A 23,581-nucleotide genomic window follows, 5' to 3' on the forward strand; every position below is an offset into this window, starting at 1 on the left:
ATTACACAATAATGAACTGTGCCGTTGTTTTAAATAGATTTCACAGGGGTGTGATTTTCATACTGTGGTCCATGGTTAGCCTTCACGTCCCACCTGAGGGAAGATGGGAAGAGAATGGAACTGCTACAGACCTCTTCCACAAAGTTTCCTTATGATTCCAAATGGGAGGTTGCTGGTAGCCGTAATATTGGTAGCAGTCATCTAGACTTTTAAGTCATCCCACTGTCTGGCAAATGAATCCTTCAGCAATTCAGGATATTTAATTGAAATGACAACACTCATCCAACAGCTTTCCATGTCCCCTGTTTGGTGCCCTGGTAATCACAGGAAGCTGCCTTCTACCAAGTCAGACCACTGGCCTATCTACACCCTGTCTACATGCAGCAAATGGCAGCAACTCTCCAGGGTTTCAAACAATAGTCTTTCCCAGCTCTACCTAGAAATACCGGGGACCTTCTGCATGCAATGGTGCCCAACCATTGAGCTGCTGCTCATAGACCTCCTTCATATGCACATACCAGACTGCATGTGAGGTACTTCCTCATGGTGCTATCCCACACTGCACACCTTGAGGATGCTTTTATGCTGACAGGCCTATTCAGTTGTTTAAGATGTGATGAGCCAGTCATTATTATGATTTTATATTGGTTTTATGGTCTTTTACGTATATGCATATTTTGTAGTACACTACCTGGATATTTTATATGAAGGGGCAGTATATATATATATATATATAGAGAGAGAGAGAGAGAGAGAGAGAGAGAGAGAGAGAGACACACACACGCACGCACGCACGCACGCACGCACACACACACACACACAAAAGTTTCAGGTGCCTCTCCCAGAAAGATCCTGTGCATGTTGCTGCAGTATTCATATGAATGTTTCAGCCACCACAGGGAAATAGTTCCCATACAACTTGGTGCACATGCGAAGGGGCCTATATATTTGCACCAGGAAAAGCCAAAAGATATTCATTTATTCTGAGGGCCAATTTTCACTTTAGGTTTTGTACTCAGATACAGATACACAACTACAAAATAATAAACCTCATCAAGCATTCTAATGCACCAACATGACAGAACTGTGTCCATGGTCTTCATGCCTCCTATATTGTGTTCTCCAATTTGCATAACCAGAGAGCATAAGAGAATCGGCTAACTAAAAGGATAAGAGGGGAAACCTCATCTAAGGATGTTGTTTAACACCTTAACCGCTCTGACCCTGACTCTCTAGTACAAGAGGTGATTGCTAAAATTTATTTTCCCATTGTTACCAGGAAGTAAGAACCTTTTGATTTTCAGGAGAACCATTTATTTTTCATCAGAAAGGAGATTATTTATGGTGATGTTCATTTATAAATAATGAACATTTTAATGAAGATTACGGATAAAGAGTTTACCTTTGCATTCAAAGGTGATGTTTTCCCACTTCTGAGACATTGTACATTGTGAAAAATTACGTTCTCCAAAATAGTGAAATCTTTCTTTACATTTATAATATATTGTGCTCCCTAAAGTTGTGGTGTTATCCCAGATAATGTCTGTATTTGGAAACCACTGTGGTTTTCCACAGTCTATTTCTAAAGGGAAAGAAAGAGAAAGATGATAGTATTAACAAGATAATCATATAGTTTCCCCATTAACATTTACCAATAAAATGAACTCAGAATTTTACATAATAGATAGCAAACCCAAAGCAGGGGCATCTAAAGTGGCATAGAATTTTTTTTGGGGGGTGGGAAAGGAATTTTATTTTTGCACAAGTGGATAGGAATAGAACAGTCCACAGACCTGGTTACAGTACAGTCAGGCTTGCCTTCCTAGTCCTGTACTACAGTCTGCTCTCCAGCACAGTAGACTATATACAAAACCACTCCCAGGTACTAGGGTGATGTTTATGTGTTGCAGTATGGATTCAAGTCACATCATTGCATACTTAGGACTTGGCCTGTTGCCAGACTTTGGTAAAACCACTCACCAGTACAGTTAAAGAGATTGTCCTCCTTGCTCTGGTGTGTGACTGAGGTAATAATAAAGCTTACACATGTTACTATTGTTTGTGAGTTGTGACAGCTAGATCAATCAACAAGTGTGGATATAGAGGAAGCCAAGCCAGTCACTTTGTAGCAAAATGCTTGTTAAGTTACCTTACCTATGCTAATCAACTGAAGCAAGCAGAGAAACTAGATTGAAAAGAAGGTTGGAGGAAAGCTTCAGTCTGCAAACCTTGCAGTCATTGGTCATGTTTGCAGTGAGCCTTGGGCTTGCATACTTCCTCCTTCTCTCTCTTCCTCCCATGTGGCCAGAAAGAGAACTTTTGGTTTTAGTTAACTGGTTAGTTGCGTTTACCAGTGTGATGAACTGCACTTAGCACTAACTATGGTCAATTTCAAACAGGGATTTGGGTTATTGTATCTCAGCTTAATATGCCAAGATATGAACTGAATGAGACTGGTGTGACCCCACCCTCCTCTTCCCTCCTCTCTTTACGCAAGCCAGGGTATCTCTAATTAAGCGTGACAATTTCAAACACTTTCATCTCTCTGAAAAACCTAGTGTCTTCTTTCACATTAAGTTTTCCAGTACACCTGAATACAGTTTAACAGAACCCAAACAAACCATGATATGAAGCCATGGCTTAAAGTTGGGTTAATATCCTGGGTTGTTCTGAAGCTGTTAAACATAGTTCCCCAGTTAGGACAAAATGGAATATTATAGTTAATGAAAGATTTCCTGGTTTGATTGCTTATTTGCACAAAGAGAGGAGCAAAGTGGCTCCATGCACAGCTGTAAAGTTCATTCGTACCTTAGATTATTCAGTCAAGTTATGATTAACCAAAACACAGCCGTAACTTCCCAGAGTGTACATGCTTATTTGTTTTGTTCTGCTGTCACCTCTTGTCAGCAGACTTTGCATTTTTTGAAAGAAAATAAAATGATGCAAAACCTGTTTATTTGACATGAAAGTAGGATAGTTCAGTTCAGTTTATTATGCAACAACCAACCAGGCTGTTTGCATACACACCAAAAGAAAGAGACACAGGAAAAGCATTAAAACGAGTAGGGTAAGTGTGTACACAACAAAGGCAGTCTCTCTTTCAAACACTTTCATCTCTCTGAAAAAGCTATTGCCTTCTTTCACATTAAAAAAGAGGCAATGTTTGCCAGAGAGAATGAGGTTATGGCTAAGCACATTAATGTGCAGATGTAACCAGAGAGAAGAACCATCATTCTGTTTGAAATATGAAATCACATTTCTTTTGTGAATTGTCATGCACATTTATGCCAGTGTTGAGACTGGTTAACTAATTAGCTAACCACTCTCAAGCTAGTTAATTAGTAGAATTAAAGACATGAGCTGCAGCATAGATCCTTCAACTAATTAGATGGTAATGTATTTTTATTGGACACCTATTCTGTTTTTGTGTGCTAGGTTCTTTTTTGCAGAATTAATATGACATCTTTTACTTGGTATGCTCAAGTTTTACCTTAAAATACTGGCAACTTCTCAGGCACAGTAAATCCTCTCCATATCATCTACTGCCAATATTGTACAGACACAAACCCCCAAGTTGGTTTTGAGTTTGCCCCACACTCATTTGAAAATGAACTATGAGGCCCAGCACCAGGGAACAGACTACAATGTGTAGTAGCTAAATGCTTCAATGAGCAAGTGACTCAGAGGAAAAATCAGATGTGTGTATAGGCCACTTCACATGTAGTATTTGGTACACACACAAAAAAATGATGTTTAGAAATGCATGTATTATAAAAAGGCAGGAAGCAAAGACTAGCTGATTTTCTCTGCCATGTGTGTATGAAATGGAAATGGACTGTCTTCAAGTCGATTCCGACTTATGGCGACCCTACGAATAGGGTTTTCATGGTAAGCGGTATTCATAGGGGTTTACCATTGCCTTCCTCTGAGGCTGAGAGACAGTGACTGGCCCAAGGTCACCCAGTGAGCTTCATGGCTGTGTGGGGATTCGAACCCTTGTCTCCCAGGTCGTAGCCCAACACTCTAACCACTATGCCACACTGGCTCTTGCCATGTGTGTATACAACATAGAAAAAATGTATTTGCAGCTGAATAATAAGTGAAGCAGCACTTTGACCAACTGAAAACAAGAGAACACAACCATTTAGCTGCATGCAGAAGTCCTATTGACTTTAATGATATAAACTTTGCCTTTTATTTGGAAGCGATTAAAGCATGCCTAATTTTTTTCATGGGATTAAAATGGAAATGGACTACCTTCAAGTAGATTCTGTCTTATGGTGACCCTATGAATAGAGTTTTGTGGTAAGCAGTATTCAGAGGGGGTTTACCATTGTCTTCCTCGGAGGCTGAGAGGCAGTGACTGGCCCAAGGTCACCCAGTGAGCTTCATGGCTGTGTGGGGATTCGAAACCTGGTCTCCTAGGTTGTAGTCCAACACTCTAACCATTACGCCACACTGGAAGCATGCCTAATTTTCTTTCAAATATGTCCACAATTAATGTAACACAGAGTGACCAATTACCACTGAAATAAATCTTTTAAATTATTTTCTTTACCTTTGCACACAAAATCAGCTTCTTTCCATTGTCCTCTGGAATTGCAAACGGCAGTGTAATTTCCATTTTTGATGACATAACCAGGCTGGCAGGTATAAACAACTTTGTTTCCATAAGTTGTTCTGTTGACAGCAAAATATGCATTTGGAAAGGAAGGTGGAAGCCCACAGTCCACAACTACAGGAAAGTGAAATAGGGGAAAAAAGTTAAGATGTCGTAAGTCAAAGTCCCTCCAAGATTTGTGGCTGTTCCACGTGAAAGAGAAACTTTCCTCATAGAAACCTCAAGGCCCAATTTCCTCATAGAAGCAATAAGCCCTAGGTTTGCAGAAGTATACAATAAAAAAAATAAAAATCTTAGGTGTACATTTAAAAATGCAATGTAGAAATGGCAGTAAATGAAAGTTCAGGTGCATGTTGCTTTATGCATGAAATTCTGGTTTTGAAGTCTACAAAATACAAGTTCATATAATGTACAACTGAGCAATTCCTCCTGCCCCAAATAGCCAACACAACTAGCCTGAACTCTGAAACAAGGATACTCTCAGTGTTGCAAAGGACTTGATTTCTTTTATCATTCTCATGTTTCAGAGAAGAGTTAAAAGCTACAAACTAGCCAATGAGAGCAAGAATTGCTCAAATACGAATCAATGGCAATTTTTTTTTAAAAAAGCTTGTGTATTACCTGATGCTATAAAAATACCAATGTAGCACAAGCATACATTTTAGACCTGTTTTCCACAATCTGGTGCCTTCCAGATGTTTTGACTACAACTCCCATCAGCCAGTCAGCATGGCCAATGTTCAGGAATGATGAAAGTTGTTGTCCAAAACATCTGGAGGGCACTAAGTTAGGAAAAGCTGCTGCATTTCCATGGCCAACTCTGCCTAATAAATGCTCTGGTAAATTGGCATCTGTGTGCTCTGGATTTGGCATTTAGGTCAGATCACAGCATTAGTGGAAGGGGAGGAGCTGTCTACTCTTTTGTCAGATCCTATAGGCCAGTGCTTTGGTGCAGGGGGCCACCATCTAAAATTCCATACTTACCACTTTTTACATGAGCCCTGGGTGAGGTAAAAGGGACCTCAAGCATCTAGTAGAGGGACTGGGTGCTTATGCCCAGTTCTAAAACACTTGTGTGCCTGTCATGTTCCCACAGTACCTGCATAGCATCACATTTTGAAATGTGCTGGCACACCTACTGGCATGCCTCATCAAAAGCAAGCACCTGTGTGCTGGTACGAATCTTGCACTTGGGCAATTACATAGCCTCCTCGAAGCATTCTGCCTTTTTATTATCGTTATAATGACTATTTCTACTATATTATTATTATGACTGCACGAGCACAGTTCTCAGGAGGTGCTATCTTATTTTAAATGAGTCATTAGAGGCTTATGCCAATTCCACAAGGCGAAGTGGCAAAACTCCAGACGCTGCTATTACTTTCATTTCTTTACATTTTCACTGAAAACACAGACACTGTGTTTATAGATTTTCCCATGAGATAATTATCACAATAGGCGTTTTCTCAGGAAAAAAGCTTGAAGACTTGCAGTTAAATTCCTTGTCCTTCTTTTAATGTCCTCGGCATTCATACAACACACAAGCAACAATGCGTGAAACCAAAGTGCTTTAAAAGGTTCCAGAAAACAGAGATAAGAAAGTGGAAAGCTGTTCTGTGGGAGCAGAGTCAGCTACGTTTTTCTGAGTTGTATCTGGAACAAAGACTTTCCTGCTCCCGCCTCTGTTGTTAACAGTACATAACATATTGTTGTTTTTAAACTTTTACTGCAGGCTGCAGAGCAGAGGGAGGGAAGAGAAGCAGGACTATTCTACCACTTCTACTGAGAGGCCAGCTGCATTCGGGCCTGCCTCAACGGTCACCTACCAGCAGCCATTCCATCAAGCTGATTTTTTTTCATCCCACATCACTGAAGTAAGAACTGCAACTTTAAAAACTAGTGCCTGACTGTTCCCCCCCCCTTTGCCCCACATCTCTTTTTCTTTGTATGTCATGTCTTTTACACTATAAGCCAGAGGCTGGGGCTGTCTTACTACTGATTTTTGTAAGCCACCCTCTTTTCAGCTAAAAAGTGGAGTGAAATGTTTTAGATAAATAAATAAATAAAGGTTTATTGCTATTTGTTCCTTCTGCACATTGCTGCTTTTATTGCATTTCAGTATTTTTGTAAGTCATTGTGAACTATGAGAGGAAAGATGGGGTATAAATACTTTAGAAAACCACACACCTCTACCAGTCATCATTTTGCTTTCAAGCAGACAAATATATGTTTTACTAACAATTAAGAGAAAATGGAATCCTAATTTCATTATCAGTAATAATTCAATACTCATAATTACAACTGCAATGTAAAACTAAGTATTTTCAGTAACACAAGACATATTAAAGAGCTGGTCAAAACTGTTAAGAGCATGATATCAGGTTTTGCCATCAGCGTGGTTCTGTCTCAAGGGAAGGGATGAATCATGTAGGCTGAATCATGTAGGCTGCAATCTTAGGCACTCTTACCTGGGAATAAGCCCCACTAAACACAGCAGGTCTTACTTCAGAGTAACATACATAAGATTGTGCTGGTAGTCCTATGGATTTTCCAAGAAGACTGAAAGACTCATGTTCCAATATGCCTCTAATTTTTACAAATAAAACAGATTTCTAATGTAAGTGTTTAAAATGCCTCATATCTTGAACATCCTTAACCAGGTATGGGCAACATGCTGAAATTGAATGAGACCTACATTAATACAATTATTATTTCATTATTACTATTAGCAGTAGTAATTTCTGTTGCACTTTTCAGTTTACAGTGTTACGACATAGTACTGGAGGCCTACTTTTCAGTGCTGCTGTATGGAGAACAGAGGTAAAATGAGACAAATTTCTTTGAGCGCTTGAAATGCATCATGAAGTGTCAATTATGGTTCTTAAGCATGTATTTTACTCTATTTATTTCATACTCTGAAGGTCCACTGCTGGAGATGAAATAAGTCTTGTTCTGTAAGAAGTAGCATGGGAAACTGTCTGGGAACCATTTGTAAGTTTCTCTAAGTTTTTTGGAGGAACTTTGGGGTACAAGTGTAACAAATGACAGTAAGAATAAATAAAATAATCTGAAGCAGCTTTGTGAAGTGGATGCACCTGAGAAATTATTTATTTTTGAGTAAGGATCTGAACCCCTTGTTGCATCTACATCTATGGTGGATGACAATACTACAGTGAAACTGAAGCTGCCCCTTATCTCACACTCTTTTAGTTTTATTTGTACTACCACCTCATATATCTCCCTGTAGCCCTGTGACACGGCTTGCATGTTTGCAGTATACATGCATAAACATCAGTACAAGAATAAAAAGAATAAGAGGCACAGCAAGTAACAATAGGCAGCATAAAACTATTCTGCTGCACCAGCAAATCTACTTGTGAAGGTCTCCATCTCACTTCTTAAACTGGCAGGATGGGATTCTTACAAGCAAATGAATACAACAGCTTGCCATCTCATGTGGCAAGATTTCAAGAACAATGTTCCTCATGTCTGCCCAGGAACCATGAGGTACAGTGAGAGAAAGATGAGGTACTGATTTTCTTGGAACAGAACCCAAAAGTGAAACTTTAATCAGAGAAGCGTGGTGTGAATTAATCAATCAGAGAAGCAGGTATGTTTCAATCATAAGTGCAAATTATAACACATAGTGGCCTCTCCCACAGGTATAGCACCCTGCCATTCTCCTATAACAAAGCTTAAAGTTATCACTTCCTGCTCCACGTGAAAGTATTATACCACCATTATTTCTTATTTTATTTATTTATTTAAAATATTTCTATCCTGCCCTTCTACCCTACAATAAGGCCCTTAAGGCAGCTCACAATGAAATCATACACAGTAAAGAACACCAAAAAACATTAAAATAGATAAAAATATATAAAATGCAGTTTAGAAATTTATTTTTTTATTATTTTTAATTAAATTTATATCCCACCTTTCCGCCCAAAAAGGAGCCCAGGGCAGGAAACAAAACATTAAAAACACTCTAAAAATCTTAAAAACAAACTTTAAAATGTATTAAAGTATTACAAAATGTATTAAAGTGTTAAAATACATCTTTAAAAACATTAAAACATCTTTAAAAACAACTTTTAAAGAACGTTTTAAGAAAAACATCTTAAAAACAATTCTAACATTGGTCGCAGACTGGGATAAGGTCTCTACTTAAAAGGTCTCTATTTAAGGACTTCCGGGAAGGGTAACTTCGCTTGTGCCTGCTTTTGAGACGGGCTCCCGCCTCAAAAGAAGCTTATTCAGATATAAATCAGTCAGAACATTTTTTTTTGACTGATGAAATTTCTCCCGGGCAGGGAGAAACGTAGAGATCAACCTCAAAAGCCTGTTTTTGTTGGGAGGACTGGATTTCATTAATTTATGAGAAAAGGTCCAGCCAGCAATGCCGGACGGACTTCCGAACAAGCTCTATCTGATTAACGCGATACGTTTATCTTTTCTTCAAAGAGAAAACGGACTAACAGGCAAGCACCCTTCTTTCTATTATTTTTTTTTACTTGGTTTAAATTGTTGCAGCAAAAAGAGATTTGTCAAATGAATCAGCTTTAAAGAACTTCTGGGTGAGCTATAACTCTTCTCTGTTATTCACGAAATTAACAGCTTATCTCTGTTTCTATTGCAAAAAGCTGTCCTGGAAGTGCATTCTAAAGATATAAACAGAAGAGGGATTTCTATTCCGAGGAACATTATATTGTCTGGGACTATTCTCTTTTTGGTCTATTTTATTTTGACGAATCTGCTTCTTCACGACGCCACTAACTGTTTTGATGCTGGGAACTAAATTTGTTTTGTATTCTTGAACATAGAGAGATAAGGCAGGCTGCTCTGTTTATACTGTGATGTCATCAAGCCTGGAATATTAACCCAATTGTTGCTGAAATAAGAAGTGGTTCTTCTTTATTTTTGTTTTGTTTTGGTGGTTTTAAAAATGGCAATCAAGAAAGTGGCTGAGAATCTGGAAGTAATTATGTTTCAGAAAATAATGGATGAGATTGAGATAACGAAACAAACCCTGCGACAGGGCAGTAAGGAGCTGAAAATTGAACTGAGCAAAATGACGCAGGAGCTTAAAGAAATAGGGGATCCTGTGAGAGAGGAGAATGAGATCAGAGATGAGAAAAGAAAAAATAAAGGGAAGATACAAGCCCTGGAGATTGGAACAAATGTGGAATTGGAAAAAGATCTGGAGTTTATGGATATTAGAAATAAAATCTACTGTTTGGAATTTAACGTTATCTCTGAAGAAATTAATGAAGATATTAGAGATAAAGTTATCAATGGCTTGGATAATCTTCTGGACTGGAATGATGTGATGGAGCTTGATATAGAGAAAATCTATGGAATTAACTGCAGCCATGTGACAATGGAAAAACTCTCAAGAGATGAGCCAGTGCATTTTGTAAAAAAGAAGAACAGAGATATGACTTTACAACAATATTTCAGCAACTTATTCAGAATTGATGGCAAGAAAATATTTGGGATAGAGGAAAAGGTCTCTATTTAAAATGTAGGGAGTGTTACTAAAAGGGGACTGAAGAGGTAAAACTAAAAAGGAGGGGAGGGAATAAAATTAGGTTCAGGCCAATCCAATGTCACCTTATTTGACTGGGAATAGTTATTTGGGCCTCACAACCAAGTCCTGCTGTCTGACATCCTTTTAAATGGTGACACTAAAATGCTCAGAAAAGGAACTGAGAGTGACAATTTTCATAGTTTGGTTTAAATTTATTGAATATACATCAGCTGAAGAAAACACCTGTCGCCCCCCCCATCAACACATGGCACCCTACAGAGACCAGTGCTTGGTTAATGCATAATGGACTTACAAGTGGATTGTTCTGAACTTGGACTTGACTAAATCTGATGGGTTATTGTGCCTCCAAAATTATAAGCATTCGTTGCTTTCTCCTTTTGTTTTGTTGGTTTCTTGTTTTCGTAACTTTTGTACAATTAATAAACATTATTTTAAAAAATGGTGACACTAGGGATCCAGTCTTGGAATAAAACTAAAAAATAAGACCAAATACTCAAATGCTTGTCAATCATCCTAGTGCCTCATAACTAGAACACTGGAAGCCAGGTTTATGACTTACTAGATAATTAGGCAGAATATACCTACATACTTTTCCTTATATTTCAAGACCTAAAATGAGCTAAAATCTTGCTCTCATTTAAAAAAAATCACCTTTGCATGAAGTCCTTGTTTTTTGTGAATGAAATGGTTCCACTCCATTTTCTATTTGGTATCCTTCACTACAGTAGCACTCATAGCTTCCAGGAGTATTCACACATCGTCCTCCCAGGCCACAGATGCCCGAGATTTCACACTCATCAATATCTAGAAAATGTAAAGCAATTGTGACAATCCTTTCATTAAGACTTATGCAAATATTATGAAGTTGATTGTAGTTAAGAGCTGGCATACAAAATTATTTTTATTACTCCTAACAGCCGTTCCCAAACTTTTTCCCCATGGGCCACTTGAAAATTGCTGATACTTGAAGGACAACTTAATGATTTTTCTGCATGTTGCAGCAATTGTAATGCACTATGCTACATGCTAGAGACCATCTTGGCTGTAAGACCCTCTCCCTGCTTGCTGGCCTCTTTCCACCTAGCCTGGAAAGGTGGGGCCTTGACTGACTGCAGCTACAAAAGATATCACTACCTGAAGATACCAGAGACCACCTTGACTGTGGGGTGTTGTTTAGGTGCTTCTGTTTAGGTAAAAATTTAATTTCTGCTGGTCAGTTTTTTGTTTTGCTGCTATTGGGATTATGCTTCTGTATTTTATTGTTGGATTTTATTAGGAATTACAAGGATGCGTCAATTTATTGTATGCTTTTTAAGATGTTTTTGTTAACTTGTTGACCATTTGAATTTATTTCTTACAGTGAATTGTGTAACTTTTTTTCTCTTCATGTTGTGAGCCGCCTTGTGCATAAATTGTTATGGAAAGGCAGCATACAAATAAACAGTGATGATGATTAATGATTTTTATTTCTATGTTTATTCTTTTATTTCTTATACATTGTATTTTATTGTATAACAAAGTGAATTCCATAGAATTCAAATTGTAATACAATAGATATAGGAAATAAAACAAGCAATAAACATACAATTAAAAATCAATATGAATATTTAGTGTGATGGATGTGGCATCTCCCATCTTCAAGTACAAATCCACAGACACACTGTGGGCCACCAGAATGAAGCTCATGAACCATAGTTTGGGAGCCCCTGACTTACAGCCATCAAAGAACATAGTGCTTTACAGAATAACATGCATGTAAAAGATAGATGCCTGCCTCAAGGGGCTTACAATAGTGAGGGAAACAACCAAAGAAAGGGAGGAAAAGAAGAGGCAAGTGAAATTTAGTTTCAACCAATGGGAAAAGGAAGGGAATTGAGCCAAAGACTTGTTGAAAGAAGTGAGAAAAATAGAAATATGGCACCATGCAAGTATTTGGGGAAGGAGTTCCAGGCAAAAGGGGGCACAAGAGAGAAAAGGCAGGGCTCTCATCCACACACATACGTATTGTAGCACTCAAGCAGTTTCCAGCATGGAAGTGATAACTAGGAACTTGGATAAAGCAAACTTCAGAGTACAAAACACATGTGCTGTGAATCAGCTGAGGGAGAAAACAAATGTTAAAATATATACAACAGTGTTGGGTTGATGTCAGAAAACCCATCCTGAACAGCAGCAGACCAAACTCCAACTGTGATGGGGAAGGGTGGCCTGATCTGTCGGATCAGCAGTAACAAAGGAAGAGGTAATGGAAACTGACTCAGGCCCCAGCATTATGAAGGATCAGTCCTTGTTGGCTCAGGGGGCTGGAGCCAGGGTGCCCTGAATTGAAACCCCCAGAGCCTGTATCCCCTCACAGACTGATCTGTTTGACATCAGGGACCCATATCCCCATGTCAGGCTGGTAGCACAGGCAACAAAGCTGGGGGGAACTGTCCAAAACAAGGAGTGCTAGGCTTCAAGACAGAGGCCTGCACTTCAAAGATTTCAGTCCAGTCCAGTCCTAGACTAAATAGGAGCAAGTTCCTCACTTGGAGTTTTCCATGGTGCAGCAACTATTGGCCCATTTTGTTCTATTGTGCCTCATAAGCCTATTGTTAAGATCAAGACAGAACAGCAGATCTACAAGACTTGAGTCTAGAAAGGATACCTTACTTCCCTGTAGTCTCTGGAGCACCTAAAGAAAGCTTACTTTTTTGAAAAAAGGTGATGTACAAATAAATAAATAATGAATGCTTTAAAAAAATAAAAATAGTAAAAGACATGAAGGGCTGCCTTTTTATTGTAAAACTGGAATTATCCCACAGCTGTAGGATGTGCCTGCAGTACTCTTCTTCCACTACATCCATATTTAACATGAGGAAGGGCCCATGTATTTAAATCACTGCTTTTCTTGGTGAAATAAGATTTGTCTGGAAAATTTGGACTGGAACAAATTCCAAGAAATTGAAACCTTTATTTTGAAATTATTTTTACTGGAAAACTTGTAAAACTATTGTAAAAATGAGAACTCAATACAACATCCTTCTCTTACTTTATTTAGATTGTTCTTGGGGGGATAGAGGCTTCCTAGTCAGCTAGAAATAATGTTAACTACAACTTTCATTTAGATTTGACTGATACATATTTCAGTTGTCAATTTAATCAGCATGGTAGTCATTCAGGTTCATTAGTTTTGTGAAACAATGCATTTTTAAAAATGAAACATTTTCTGCAAGCAGGTCTCCTACATCACTATGTGGAAACATAGGTTTGATCTTTCCCAATTACTGCTTCCAGCAATTTTGGAAATGAAAAGTGTTAATTTAGATATGGTCAAGTAGTGAAAAGAATATGCATCAAAGTGAGAAATGGCCCTTACACAGAAATTAAAGCTGGTTGTGCCATATTTTCTAAAAAGAACATCAAGGAAAACTGCTGAAAAATCCTAATGACTTTTTGCTGTACTTACCTATGCATTTTGTGCCATCATTGGGAATAAATATCTTGTTTCTATTGGAAGCCTGAAAGCCTTCAAGACAAACGCAATAAAAGCTTCCATATGTATTGTGGCATGAAGCATGATCTCCACAAATCTTGCTTGTCCCTATGTCACATTCATCTTTGTCTGACAAAATATTTTTTAAAATTGCAGAGGTTAAAACAATCCATTTTTTTTTTAAAAAAAATCAATATTTTTCTTCACCAATACTATTTTCTACCATTTTAAAAAAGAGAGAATTCTGACTGCTTCTAGAAGCTGTTGAACCCTGCAGTAATTACCAAAATATGTTGTTGCTTAAGATTTCTTTATGTTGTTGGCATAGGAGTAAATGGGCCTTATTATGTACTGAGGTAGAGTATAAAAAAGTAAATGGGCATCTTGCTAGTTAAAAATAAAGAGTTACAATAAGATACGTTGGTGATATTATGACAAACAGGCAGGTTATAAATGTCTGTAGCCACTATTTATTCTTGTGATTCTGTCTTGCACCTTTCTCCCATTGACCTCAAGGCAACTTACAACATAAAAATACTAAAGCACAAACAAATAAATAGCAAATAAAAACAGCAAATGAAACAATAGAGCCAGCAATTTAAAAGACCAAATAAAGACAGCATAAGTTATTAAAATAATTTAAATACTATTAACAGCAATTAAACAAACATATTTGCATTTGTTACCAATTTTGCTCTCTCCCTTACTAAGAATAGGCTACCTTATCTCTCTGCCTCACAAAGAGCTCTGTGAATTTCAGAAACTTGCAGGACACTCTATCAATACAGATTTGTTGCATAAAGGATTTTATGTTTCTTGTTCTGTAACTATCAGTACCACTGGTCTTTCTTTTAAAAAGACATTATAGTTCAAGCCTTTGGAATCCTGGGATAAAACTACTGTTACCCACACTGTATAAGAGCATCTTTGATTGTCTGGAGCCTCCACTTCATGCAAATGCACTGGCCAACTGAGAACACATGCCCTCAGTTTGCCAGCATCTTTCTTAACTTTGTGCACTCTCCTGGGCAAAATTCATGAGGTTGCGTTTGAGTCCCTTAAGCCTTGTCCCTTAGTGTCATAGCGCTGAGATCCAAGGGCTGGCAAGCAGACAGGCAGGTGGAACAGAGTACAACCTGGTTTCCTTCATCAGCAATAAATTGCCCAATTTGAGATACTGCAGCATATTAAAAAGCTCTTACAACAGGCAGCACAGGCCAGAACTGGCTCTCTGGCATTATCCAGTTTCCAAGATGAGGAGGATCCTGGGTATGGCAATAGCATCCAGGTACCTGCTCTTCCCTAAGAGTGTTATCTTACATACATCACCAATGCACTAAATTTAAAAACACTACAGTATATAAAAAGACATCCTCAGAATTCTCTTGAGGTCTGCAAAACACATGCCTAAGTATCTTCCCAGGGTGACATAAATACGTTTTCACTTGGGCAAACACCTAGATGTCAAATGACTATTTTAACCACTCTGTTTAAAATGAGTATCTCACATTCCCTAAAAGCATCCCTGAGCATATTTCAATATTTATTCCCATATTAAAGAATGGTTGCCATTCACTCCTAAAGGGAAAAAGGAAAGTACTACTCTTAGATTGTAAGCTTTTTCAAGATGGTAAGAACTTTGATGATTTTTTAAATGTTTGACATATTTTAAGTCATCTGAGATCACAAGTATATGGTTAGCATAAATAAAACAATGGTTAAGAGGGAGGGGAGGGGGGTATAATATACCTCTGAGCCAGTGTTATGTAGTGGCAAAAGTGTTGGATTTAGACTGGGGAGACCTGAGTTCAAATCCCTGCTCAGTCACTACTCATTGGGTGGCCTTACATCAATCACTACCTCTCAGCCTAAACTATCTCTCAGAATTGTTGTGAGGCCAAAATTAGGAAGGTGAGGTACCATGTACATTCTGTGAGTTCCCTAAAGGAAGGATATAATAAAAATATTAGGTTGTATCCCATGTTAGCCATACTCGGAGTACCTCATTGTTGGATACAACTCATTGTACGGATAATTCATGAGGTTCATAGAGTCACTCTGAGTTTCTTTGGGGTCCCCACTGTGAAGTCAAACTAGTGTGTCAGGGTATTTGGTGGGGCAAGTTTTGCCACATCACAAAACCTGTCTTACTGCATGATGATGTCCAATATAGGTATAGATCTATGTTCTAGCAAGTGTGCCTGTCACTTTACAAGAAAGAAGTTCTCACAGACAAGAAGGGAAAAGAACTGTAAATTGCAAGCTAGGATTACACTATAACATCCCATATCTGTATATAGATCTATGTTCTGGTAAGTGTGCCTGTCACTTTAAGAGAAGAAACTCTCACAAAAAAGAAGAGAAACAAACTGAAACTTGCGAGCTAGGATTAATGATGTGCCGTTTGTTCAGTAAAGATATATTAGTATTTGAAGCATATCTGAGCATTTCTACAGTATGGCTGTAGACAAGGATAGGACTCTTCAAGCCTGAGGTCCACTCCTGATTTCTTAATTGTGGTTAAAAAACTGGGAAACATGACATCTAGACCTGGAGATTTGCAAGTTGTTATAATAAATGCCCAATAACATTTGGGACAGAGATTACATATTAGGGTTTGTTATTCTAAGCACACTTTTGTAAAGTTGTCAGAAATCACATACTTACTTCTAAATGTCCACCTACCTTGACAGTAAGTCCTCCCGTTACCCACAAAGCCATAATTACAGATGCAGACACTTTTGCTGTCTACTTGATGGCATGTGGCATTAGCATGGCAAGTGGCACACACATCAGAAGGTAAATCACTTGTGGCATCTAGAAAAACAAAGTACTGTAAATTAGAATTGGGAATCACCTAATAATGCACTGGACAGCTAGCATTCAGGATGTTTTCAGCCTCCCAGTGAATCACATTCAAATGTCCATGCAACGTAGATGTTTAGCTGCAGCAAGCACTAGGTAATTTGAGTTCTGGCACCAACACCACATTCTTCTGGATCCTGGGAGTGGAGGAGCAAGGCAGATGTTATGATGCAAACATTCTCTCATCCCCACCTTCATTTGACAGACCTGGATGGGCCCATTCACACGAAGAGCTAGGAACTGGCCACAAGCAATCAGTACTGGAATTCCATCAGAGGGCTGGAATACAGAGGTCTAAACTACAGATGGGTGGCCTTTTTGTGACACAGATATTTAATTGTTCTTAAATATTTTTAATTATTTTAAATATGTTTTCATTTTATTTTTATTGTGTTGTTTTATCACAGTTGTGTTTGAGGTCCTGGGGTCCATTGGGAGGAAGGGCAGGATATTATTATTATTATTATTATTATTAAATAATAATAATAATAATAATAATAATAATAATAATAATAATAATAATAATAATAATGCCATTACCACCAGTTCAGGAGCAGGGCAGCTCACAGGCCAATTACAACACTGAGTCAGGCTTATAGTTCTTCCTTCCTTCCTCTCTGGCACTGTGCTGCTGCCAGCTTCCTTAAAAGGCTAAAGGCAAACCTATCAAAGTTAGGCATGGGGACTGAAAAAATGTTGGCCAGTACTATTCAAAGATTACTCTGTTGACCCCAAGTAACCCTTGGTGCAGTGCAGCTTTGGATGAGCAATTTCATCAGAACCACAGCAAGGCAGGAAACAGACTCTACCACAACATCAGTTGTGATCCCAGTAATTATCAGTCCACCCACCATCAGTGGCTGCTATTTGTATTTTTAAGAAAAGTGGGGGCTAAATGCAAAGACATCTAGCTTGGTCCCTACCTTGACTTAAGTAACAGTTGATACTGCCTGGGCAGAAGCCTTTGACAGCCTTCTTGAAATGAATAGCATCCTCACAGGAACAGTACTAGGCCCATTTATTTCCCACCCTAGCCTAATATAACCAAGAAAAAGAACCCATCTTGTGGCACCCACCTTCTGGAAGGCTCTTCAAGATGACATCCATCAAGCCCAGACATTACATGCTTTCAGTTAAAACCTGCTTATTCAAGAAGGCTTTTAGCAAAGTATACCCTTTTTAATGTGCTATATTAATGCTGTTCTCTTTTTAAACTGAATGGATTATTAATGGATTATTATTATGGATTTTAAACTGGCTTATTATGTTTCATATCAATTAGAAGTTCATGGACATGAATGCTTAAAAATGAACTTCTTCACACAACACATAGTGAAACTGTGGAATTCACTCCCACAAGCAGTAGTAATGGCCTCCAACTTGGATGGCTTTAAAAGAGAATTAGACAAATACACGGAGGATAAGTCTATCAATGACCAGACCTGAAGCTCGGGGGGGGGGAGGCTAAGGAACTGCCCCCTAATTTTTTTCTGCTCCCCCTAGACTTTTTACAAATAATTAAATTTATTACAGAATTTGTTTCTGCCCCCGTACTTTTTTGGTCCTTCCCCCAAACCTTCAGCCTGGCTGCTGTCTGTCAATAGCTACTAATCATGATGGCTATGTTCTACCTCCACAGGAAGCACCATGCTTCTCTGAATACCAGTTGCTGGAAACTGCAGGAGGGGACAGTGCTCTTGCGGTCAGGACCTGCTTGTGGGCTTCTCATACTTATCTGGTTGGCCATTGTAAGAACAGGATGCTGGACTAGATGGGCCACTAGCCTGATCCAGCAGGCTCTTCTTATGTTCTTGTATTAAATGAGGCTGTGGCAATGATTTTGGATAAATTAATAAGAATGTCTTGTAATTCTCTCACAAGAAAATGGGGATGGACCATGGTGTAGCAGTTAGGGTGTTGGCTTAGGGCAGGGAAGGTCTAGGACTAGGTTCATACTCTACTCACTGGGTAATCTTGGATCAGCAATTCTCTCTCAGCCTAACCTACCTCACAAGGCAGTTGTGGGGATAAATTGAGTAGAGGAACGGTGTATGCCTCCCTGAGCCCCTTTGAGAAAGGACAAGACACAAAAGTAAAAACAGAATAAATGGGGAACCCTGGGATAGGAAGGCTAACTTCTTCAACAGAGAGCTGGGATTATTATAATGTCAGATTGTTAAACCTGCAGTGTGAGACCACTGTTAATTTTTATTTATGATAAAGCACCAAGTACCATGTTAAGGCTCCACAAAAATAAAAAATAATGAAGTAATTAGGCAGGTATGCACATGCAGCACTCCTTGACTAGAACGTATCTACCATCATATTTATTTAACCACATAACTACTAATTTATTAAATTACATAGACCTCTTTCGAAGCAATATATTTATTTTTACTATTATTAATTTATTAAACTTTACAGACCTCTTTCGACGCAATTACTTTTCAAGGGGCTTTACAACAAAAGTTAAAACAAAAAAAATCATTTCATACACATTTAAACCCTTCGACACATCAAAGTAATACAAATCCACAGAAAGAGCAGCGGTCCCAAAGAGAAGTGCAGCCAAGTAAGAATGACGCAGGTGTAGAGAACTGCCGCCTTGGGCTCCTGCTGGGAGGAAGGGCGGCATATAAATCAAATAATAAACAAATAAAAATAGAAATGATGTATCGTTCAATTGTTTTTAATGCTTTTTTTTTTCATCCTTGAGCTTAAGTTTACTTGAAATGTTCGACAGAAAACGTTAAGATAAATTAGCTAGAATCACGTTCTCCTGTGGCCATAATGAAGTACGCGTTTAACGTCCTGGATCTCTATTCCGCCTCCAAGTAGCGCCACACCTAGAAAAGCTTCCCTTAACACCTGGCTCATGATGCGAAGTGGGTGCGCGGTGTGTGGCGCGCACACTCTGCACATGCTCAGAGACACTTAATCCTATTCACCTGCTCCAGGACTAAACTCCAGCACGGGACATGGTTTCTGGATTAGAGGCCTGCCTAGAAGCAGACTGATAAAAGACATGTTTGGGTTCTCTCACACGTTCTACGCTGAGACGGCACTTACCCGGCTCCTTCTCTTCGGAAAAGGACAAAAGCAGAAGCAGCACCAACAAAAGCAGCAGGGACGGCGAAGGAGGCCACCGGCGTTGCTGCAGCGCGGGATGCCTTCGCGTCTCTTCAGTGGCTGTCGGGGTCATGTCGTCTCCTGTTGCTTCTTTTCGCGCCTCTCTGCTGGTCCGAGCCCAGTGAAGTCCCGGCATAAGGGAACCAGCAGATTCCACATACTCGCTCTCCACGCCCCCTCCTTGGCGGCCTCGGAGTTCAGAGGTTTCTTCCTGAAGCCTACCGCTCCGGCCTGCTGAGTGAGGCGACTGGCAGCTCAGCCCCTTCGCCTTGTTGTAGCCGCATGTTACCATCACGAACAACCCCCCGTCCCGTTAGTCGTCGTGTGTCGTGGTTGCCCACGAGCTTTCCACCTAGGGGCTTCTGGACAGACATCTCTCTCCAAGTTGTTGTTACATTTAATTTTCCCCTTGAGGTCCTAGGGGTTACAACAGTTTAAAAGACACCATTAAAAAACGACTTAAAACCACAGTCATACACACACAAATAGGTTGGGTCCTAAAAACCAGGTGTCAAACATCCTGCTTTCATCCTTGAAAAAAAAATACATTTTTATCCCGCTTTTCCTCCCAGAAATTCAAGGTGAGCTTTGGAGTTCTCTCCGTTGTTGTAACATTCACAACAAGCATGTGAGGTAGGTTAGGCTGAGAAACCATAACTAAGAAGGAAGGGTCAGGCCTGTGGCTCAGTGGTAGATAATCTGCCTTGCATGCAGAAGGTCCCAAGAGGAGAGCCCTGCCTGAAACCCCAAGAGCTGCTGCCAGTCAGTGTAGACAGTACTGAGCTAGATGGACCAATGGTCTGACTCAGTATAAGGCAGCTTCCGATGTTCCTCACTAGCCCAAGGCCACTCAGTGAGCTTTACGGTGGAGTGAGGATTCGACCCTGATCTCCCAGAGCCTACTGTAGCCACTACACCACACTCGTCCTCACTCTAACATACAGTAGGGCCCCACTTATACTGCGGGTTACGTTCCAGACCCCTGCCGGAAAGTGAAACCTGCCGAAAAGCGAAACTCTGTCAATAAAATGGTGCCTGACACCCGAAAAACACTGTAAAAGTAGAACAAGAGCTTATGAGTGGGGCCTTACTCTAATTGAAAACCGCCATATTAGCGGAACGCTGAAAAGCAAGCCGCCGAAAAGTGGGGCCCTGCTGTAGTAATAGGTAAGTATAGTGATGCTTGCAACAGCCCTGGTTCTTACACCTGGAGGGACACCTTTCCCACCATTACACATTACTGATTCTTCTTATGCCTAATATATGCCTCCTTTATTTATTTTGTAATAACGTGCCCTGCACCTGTTTGTGTGTGTGTAGTTGGAAATGGAAAAAGGAGCAGTATACAGGCAGTCAAGGTCCACAGGAGCACATTTATACTCATTGTATTGCCCCTGCATAAAGAGGTAAAGACTTAAGGAAGGTGCACGTGTTGTACAAGCTAACATTTGAAACAACAAAAACTTTTAAGCTTATAACTAAGCCCTGCTCTGAACTATGTTTTTTGCTTTGTTTCAACATTTTGGCGTTTCAGTCCTGAACTTTTATTCTTTGCATATCATCTATCTACTTTCTATACATCCTCCTTTCTGCAGTCTCCTATTTGAAACACACAAGTGGCTGTACTGATAAGGATTATATGTGGCTTTACAAAGTGGTGGTTATTTTCAACTAGCAACCAAATTGTAAATACTAGTTGTATATGATGTGACATTACACTCAGGTCACTCCTTAGTTTTGTAAACCCCCTTATTTTTCTTTTTCAAATTGCAAACCATAATCTTTTAAATCAATATTTAATATTAAAGGCCTGAAAAAGGCATTAGGAATAATTGTCCAATTCCCAGTCTTTAAACTTAACTATACCTATATTTTTCCCTAGAGGACAAACAGCTGCAGAGGTATACAGTAATACCTCAGTGAACGAAAAACATGAGTTCCTGGACATTACTTCTTTAAAAGAAACTTTGGTTCCAGAGATAGGAATAACATGGAAATAATAGATATAGGTTCCTACAACCCACACAAAAAGAGTGGTTCAACATATTTCAGCAAACCTTTTATTCAAAACTAACAATGTGCATGTCTGAAATTAAACAACCAGGTCAGGTAAGCCTTGCATACAGACCACTTGAAGGCTTCTTCCAAAATGCATCCAGGGATGCCTGCCTTGCCTTTTTTCTTTTACCATTTAGCATCTTGCTATAGCAATACAAAGCTTTGAGCACAGTTCTCCTCTCAACCAGGCAGGAGAGGGGCAGCCATCACCACCCCCCTGTGCTTGGTCTCTGTCTCCCTCTCTCCACTTGAGCAGATGCATCTGCAGTGAGCAGTGCTTCCAGGGCACCAGAACACTGTTTACTGCAGAAGCTCCTATGCCATCTGGCAAGGAGCGCCATTCCAACCCACGCGTGAGAGAGCTGCCTCAGCAGCCACAATCCAGTAGACAAGTAGCCATATTCTGACTATGTCAGAGTGTGTGCCTCTCCACCCAAAATACTTTGTTAAAAGAAGCTTATTTCTTGGAGGATTTGTTAACTGAGGTATTACTGTACATTGATCAGGAAATCAGCACAGGGGACAGAGTTTAAAAATCAAGCTTCCTCTAGTTTCACCTCTCTGATTCAACTAAAAGCAGAAATGGGGGGGGGGGCTGAAGTAAAAAAGTTTTAAATATTGGGATATTTGATAATGGACATTTTGCATTAACTATAGATTGGCCAACATCTCGTTCGTCCTGTTGAGTGACCTTTGTCAAGAGAAAGATGGTGGGTGCAACCTTGTTGACATCTTAGCAGCTTTTGATATGACTGTGGTAGGTGTTTGAAATATGGCATGGTGGAAGTTCCACTGTATTTGGACAGCCATTTCCAGAAAATGGTTCTGGGAGATTACTGCTCAACCCCTTGGCAGTCATGCTTTGACACCACAGTATCATGGGGTCCTATGGGAACAGTCAATATTTTTTAGTATCTATATAATTTGAATTAAAAATGAAAATATTGGGGGGGGGTAAAAGAACTTGTGACATGATGATATTGCAGTGGGGGACCCACCACAGCATTCAGTAATTGAAATAAATAAATTTGGGAGGGTCTTGGGAAGTGGATACAAGCCACAGGTTAACCACCCTGGCATAAACCAAGCGAGGTCATGAAAATAGGCAGTTGTTAATTTGAAATTATTTACTTTCCCATCAAGCTATTTTCTTTTTTCCTTAAAAATATTACCAGATTTGGCTGCCTTGTATTGGAAGCAAACAAACAGTTTATGCAGCATTACATCTTACAGGCCATTTCATACCTACCTACATGAATGGAAATCACAGTAAGAGCAATTTGGTAATGGAACCTTGCCTACAGATGAGGTGGGCTTTTCCTTCCCGGAGGTCTTCAAGCACAGACTGGGCAGCCATCTGTCTGTTGGGGATCCTCTAGCTCTGGAATTCTTGCATTGATCAGGAGGTTGGAGTTGGACTAGATGGCAAGGACCCCTCCAGTTCTATGACTTTTTGAATGCCATTATTATTGTCAATAATTATGCTTATTATTTCTTCCTGCTTTCATTTCATCAACTGATGAAGAAACAGAACAGGGCATATAAAAAAACCACAGAGCATAAAAAAAGAACACATAGTTAGAATTGGCGCTGGACCAGAAAATAGTTCCTCATGCTGCTATAAATTATGGATCTTATATCCCTCACAGGGAAACAAGCTCTGGATATTTCTGTTGCTCTTCCAGTTTTTTCTTCCAGTGTCATGATAAACATTGCTTTCATAATACTTTGCAGTGACCAAGTCCCCCAATCTCTCTCTTTTAAATTTGTTTCTATTAACTTTTGAGTTATAAATTCAGAAATATAGCACTAATCGCTCTCTTTTTATGGCTGTCCCGCATTCTCAATAGGACGTTCTATAAATACTTTGTCTTCTTATTCAATA

General features: G+C 39.4%; 1 protein-coding gene across 7 annotated transcripts in view; it reads right to left on the reverse strand.

Annotated features, from left to right (window-relative positions):
* Positions 1 to 23,120, reverse strand: part of SUSD1 (sushi domain containing 1) — an 82,536-nt gene extending 59,416 nt beyond the window's left edge. For 3 of the 7 annotated variants that reach the window (XM_061632289.1, XM_061632255.1, XM_061632280.1), the window contains exons 1-7: positions 22,946 to 23,120; positions 19,579 to 20,055; positions 16,330 to 16,461; positions 13,618 to 13,773; positions 10,821 to 10,973; positions 4,559 to 4,735; positions 1,403 to 1,582 (exon numbers count right to left, since the gene is read on the reverse strand). In XM_061632289.1, coding sequence (XP_061488273.1) covers positions 1,403 to 1,582; positions 4,559 to 4,735; positions 10,821 to 10,973; positions 13,618 to 13,773; positions 16,330 to 16,461; positions 19,579 to 19,930 — 1,150 coding nt within the window. In that variant the 5' untranslated portion in view covers positions 19,931 to 20,055; positions 22,946 to 23,120. The remainder of the gene's footprint in view (positions 1 to 1,402; positions 1,583 to 4,558; positions 4,736 to 10,820; positions 10,974 to 13,617; positions 13,774 to 16,329; positions 16,462 to 19,578; positions 20,056 to 22,945) is intronic. The other 4 variants (XM_061632309.1, XM_061632273.1, XM_061632262.1 and 1 more) reach the window with 3 other exon arrangements.
* Positions 23,121 to 23,581: the final 461 nt, after the last annotated feature.

Source organism: Rhineura floridana, chromosome 1 (assembly GCF_030035675.1).
Source record: "Rhineura floridana isolate rRhiFlo1 chromosome 1, rRhiFlo1.hap2, whole genome shotgun sequence".
In the NCBI taxonomy this organism is placed as follows: domain Eukaryota; kingdom Metazoa; phylum Chordata; class Lepidosauria; order Squamata; family Rhineuridae; genus Rhineura; species Rhineura floridana.